This window comes from Histoplasma capsulatum, genomic scaffold, assembly GCF_000149585.1.
Source record: "Histoplasma capsulatum NAm1 scaffold_1 genomic scaffold, whole genome shotgun sequence".
Classification (NCBI taxonomy): domain Eukaryota; kingdom Fungi; phylum Ascomycota; class Eurotiomycetes; order Onygenales; family Ajellomycetaceae; genus Histoplasma; species Histoplasma mississippiense.
Genome location: NW_001813982.1, coordinates 7,107,632 through 7,111,188, shown reverse-complemented (window position 1 = coordinate 7,111,188; position 3,557 = coordinate 7,107,632). Strand labels below are relative to the sequence as shown.

Here is a 3,557-nt window from a genome sequence, read left to right as displayed (position 1 = left end):
CCACTACACATGAATCAACCTTCCTCTCTCTAGTCTGTATGGTTTCGAGAGTTACCGGCTTGCACCACCGCGGCACATGACCCCAGAGCAGAGCACAGCACAACAAGCCATGCGCGCTCTCATCTCACAAAGGTACAGGCCAATTTGTTCAACGCCGTCTTCCTACCCGCTTTCCTCTTTGCATTGTCTCCACTCTGCACTCGGCAGCGATGCATCCGCGCATCCGCGTCAATAGAACAGATGGATACGGCAGACGCCACGCTGTAGAATGTGCTAGTAGGTCAATACCTAGGTACCTACCCTCAAACGTCGCACGGGACCAGTTGCTTCCCTGGGTGAGGAGCACCTGACCAGCGGGTCCAAGACCCACACTACGTCATTCTCCCATGGCGCCAGGGCCAGCCAGCGTTGTCGCGCCCTAATGCGGACTAGCGTGGCGGTGAATATCCGGGGTAGGAGAGGTAAACTTGGTTTCGCATCAAACAGGTAACAGGATTTGCCGTCAAAACAGTACTCGTCAATAGTAATATGATAAAAACAAACTATCCATAGGTATGTACGTTATTAGAAACCCCATTCACTGCAAGCATCAACAATAAACAGTATTGCTGTACATTTTATACCAAGGAGTTCATCACCACATTGAATTATGTATGAATGCCAACACAGCTTCCACTCCGAAATTAAAAGTATGTGTGTATAGAATATAATAAACCTTGGGATGCAGGAAGAAGAAGCCTAACGTTCAAATCTATAGACCTTCCTTGACTTTCTGTCAAAACGGTCAACACATACAATAAACTTTCCCTGGTCAAGCCAAAGCAGTGAGTTGTTGAAAGTGCTAATAAAATTGCCTCGCTCCTAGACGAGGAAATACTGCGGATATTCTCATAGTAATTTAATATTTCACACATATCACTTTGCTTCCTGCAATTGAGAAACATGGTTCCTTCTACGCTTGATACACCTTTCCACTGTATGCGGAATGATGACACTTACGGAGAGGTCAGCACAGCCGCCGCTTTCCGATCACGGACCTCACGTAGAGAGGATCTATCGTAGTGGCGGAATAGGACTTTTCCCTGATCGACTCAAATACGATTGATTGTTCATTGAGAATTCTGGTAACTGACAAAGGGTCATCAAACACTGTGGAAGAATTTGAAACGCTCCTGGAAAGTTTTGACCGATTTCGGAGAGAGATGACTTAACTAGTATTAGTAATAGATGTGCCAGTTAGTCTTTCCCCGCATGTGATGGCGCCAGAATTCTGGTACAGATAATCTGTACTTCCTGGCGAGGGGCACAAGCAGTAAAAACTTTCCAATGATGTGACCACAAGTTTTTTTTTAAATTATTATTTCCAAGAAAATAATCACCACCCAACAACAACAACATCAATAAAACCACGAGGACAAAGAAGGTGTAAAAAAGAGTAAAGAAACATCTTCCCCTCTTCTTTTTTTTTCTTCCATTCATTCCAATTTTCTAGCATCCCCACCGTTCAGAAGCGATGGCGACCACTGGACGAGTCCTCCTCCTCTCCCCGCCATCCCTCTCTTCGCATCCCGAAAAGCTAAACGCGATCTTAAAATCACACACGCGGGACAAGACTGATTTGCAGATGCTCGACCGGCTTGCCCACGGCCTCGTCTCCCTTCCAGAATCAACCTACGACATCGTCCTCCTCCTAACAGGCGCAGACAACACCCTCGCAGAAACCCATAGCCTCCTCAACCGTGAACTCATCCAGCGGGTCGTGCACAGTCTGAGACCCGCGGGGAAGCTGCGCAATCGGGAAAATAAGCCGTGGGGTTTAAGTGACGGTAATGGTAGTAATGCGAACAGCAGCAGGCGTTACAATGATGATGAACAGCGGTTCAGGAACGAAGTGATCTTGGCAGGCCTAGTCTTTGATGATAAGGGAGAGCTGTTGAAGCCAGATATCGGAGCGCAGCAGGCTATTCCGCTGAAGCTGAGCAGGAGAAGGAAGGAGAAGGAAAAGACGGACACTCTCGCGTCCTCTGCCAATTACAGTACCAACGGGACAGTGGGCGCACCATCTTCAAATGGGATAAGCGCGCCTATTCCTGCAGCCAAGACGACCGAAAATAACCCAGTTCCCCCTGGAGTGGGATTTATAGATTTCAGCGATGACTTTGGCGTGCCGGCGGAAGATGATCCGCAGGATTCCGACGAGGAGCTTATCGACGAGGACGAACTGCTTGATGAAGATGATATGGGAAGACAAATTGTCCAACGTGAGTTGAATAGTCCATTGCAATCCACTCCATACCCACAGCCCCCGTCTCTCCCTTATCCTCTCCCTCCTCCCCAATCCCTGCTACAACAACTAGACTCCGAACTAAAACCACATTACACAGCACCCGAATGCCGCCCAAAGCCAGGCAAACGTCGACGAGCGTGCAAGGACTGCTCCTGCGGCCTCTCTCAGAAGCTTGAGGCAAAAGACAAGGCCAAACGCGCCACTGCCGACAAAGCGCTGGAGACCATGAAACTAGGCTCGAGCGAGCTGGCAGAGGTAGATTTCACCGTGCAGGGCAAGGTGGGCAGCTGCGGGAATTGCTCGCTGGGCGATGCGTTCCGCTGCGATGGGTGTCCCTATATCGGCTTGCCGGCCTTCAAGCCGGGGGAAGAGGTTCGCCTGCTGAACAACGATGTGCAGCTTTGAAAATACACTGTTTCTTTGTTTCTTTCTTTAATTCTTTCTTTTTTCTCTCTCTTGTCATATTTGCTCCCTCTCCTTGAAGGGGGATGTGTACCCTTCCTTACCCTTTCGGGCTGGTTGCGGAAGGGGATAAATAAATGAGCGAATGAATGAACGGGTATTCATTTCGTGCGTTCCCTGCAGCTAGATCATAGCCAGGCGTGACTTTTTTGAATAGATAGGCAAAATAAAATCCACTCAATATCTCTCGGTCTTTATTTGCCTCGAATAATGACTGTATTAACCAGCTTCTGTGGAAGCAATGTGCTTAACTAGGTACTTACTCTGAGATTGAAGATTCGAAGCTTCTCTGAACGCAGTCATGATCTTTTCTTTCAGTATTCAAGGGAAGAGGTAATAATTCCAGGTCATTAAAAAGAAGCTCAACAAATATTTCACTGCCATTAACAATCATTCTGAACTTTCTGTACTATCTATTTATAGTTAAAATAAAACCATGATCATCCATCGTTGTGTCATAAGATATTTATATACCAGTAATCCTGGAGCGTCTGGCCGCTAGGCTTCTGAGTACTAGTAGGCATACAGCTGGAAGCGCCTTTCCAAACCTACTATCCATCTGTGACGTTCATATCTGGAGAATTGAACGTTGGTTACTATCTACTCTGCGAGCATTTGATTTGGAAGGCTCGAAATCCATGGAGAGCCTAGTTTGGCACGTGATGTCGCCACTAGTGGATTCCCAGCTATCAGCTATCAGCTCACCACCGAAGAAACTTCATTTCCATCCTCTACACAGCATTAGGACTTGGGAATGTCCCCATGAACGAAGGGAATAAATGGAGTTTATCCCCGAAGCGAAGACGTG

The 3,557-nt window shown here is 47.4% G+C and overlaps 1 protein-coding gene across 1 annotated transcript; it reads left to right on the top strand.

Annotated features, from left to right (window-relative positions):
• Positions 1–1,513: 1,513 nt before the first annotated feature.
• On the top strand, positions 1,514–2,692 carry HCAG_02021 (conserved hypothetical protein; the record flags this gene model as incomplete). The annotated part of the gene is made up of 2 exons (XM_001544924.1): positions 1,514–2,261; positions 2,385–2,692. The coding sequence occupies 2 exons, from the start codon at positions 1,514–1,516 to the stop codon at positions 2,690–2,692; spliced, it is 1,056 nt and encodes a 351-aa protein (XP_001544974.1).
• Positions 2,693–3,557: the final 865 nt, after the last annotated feature.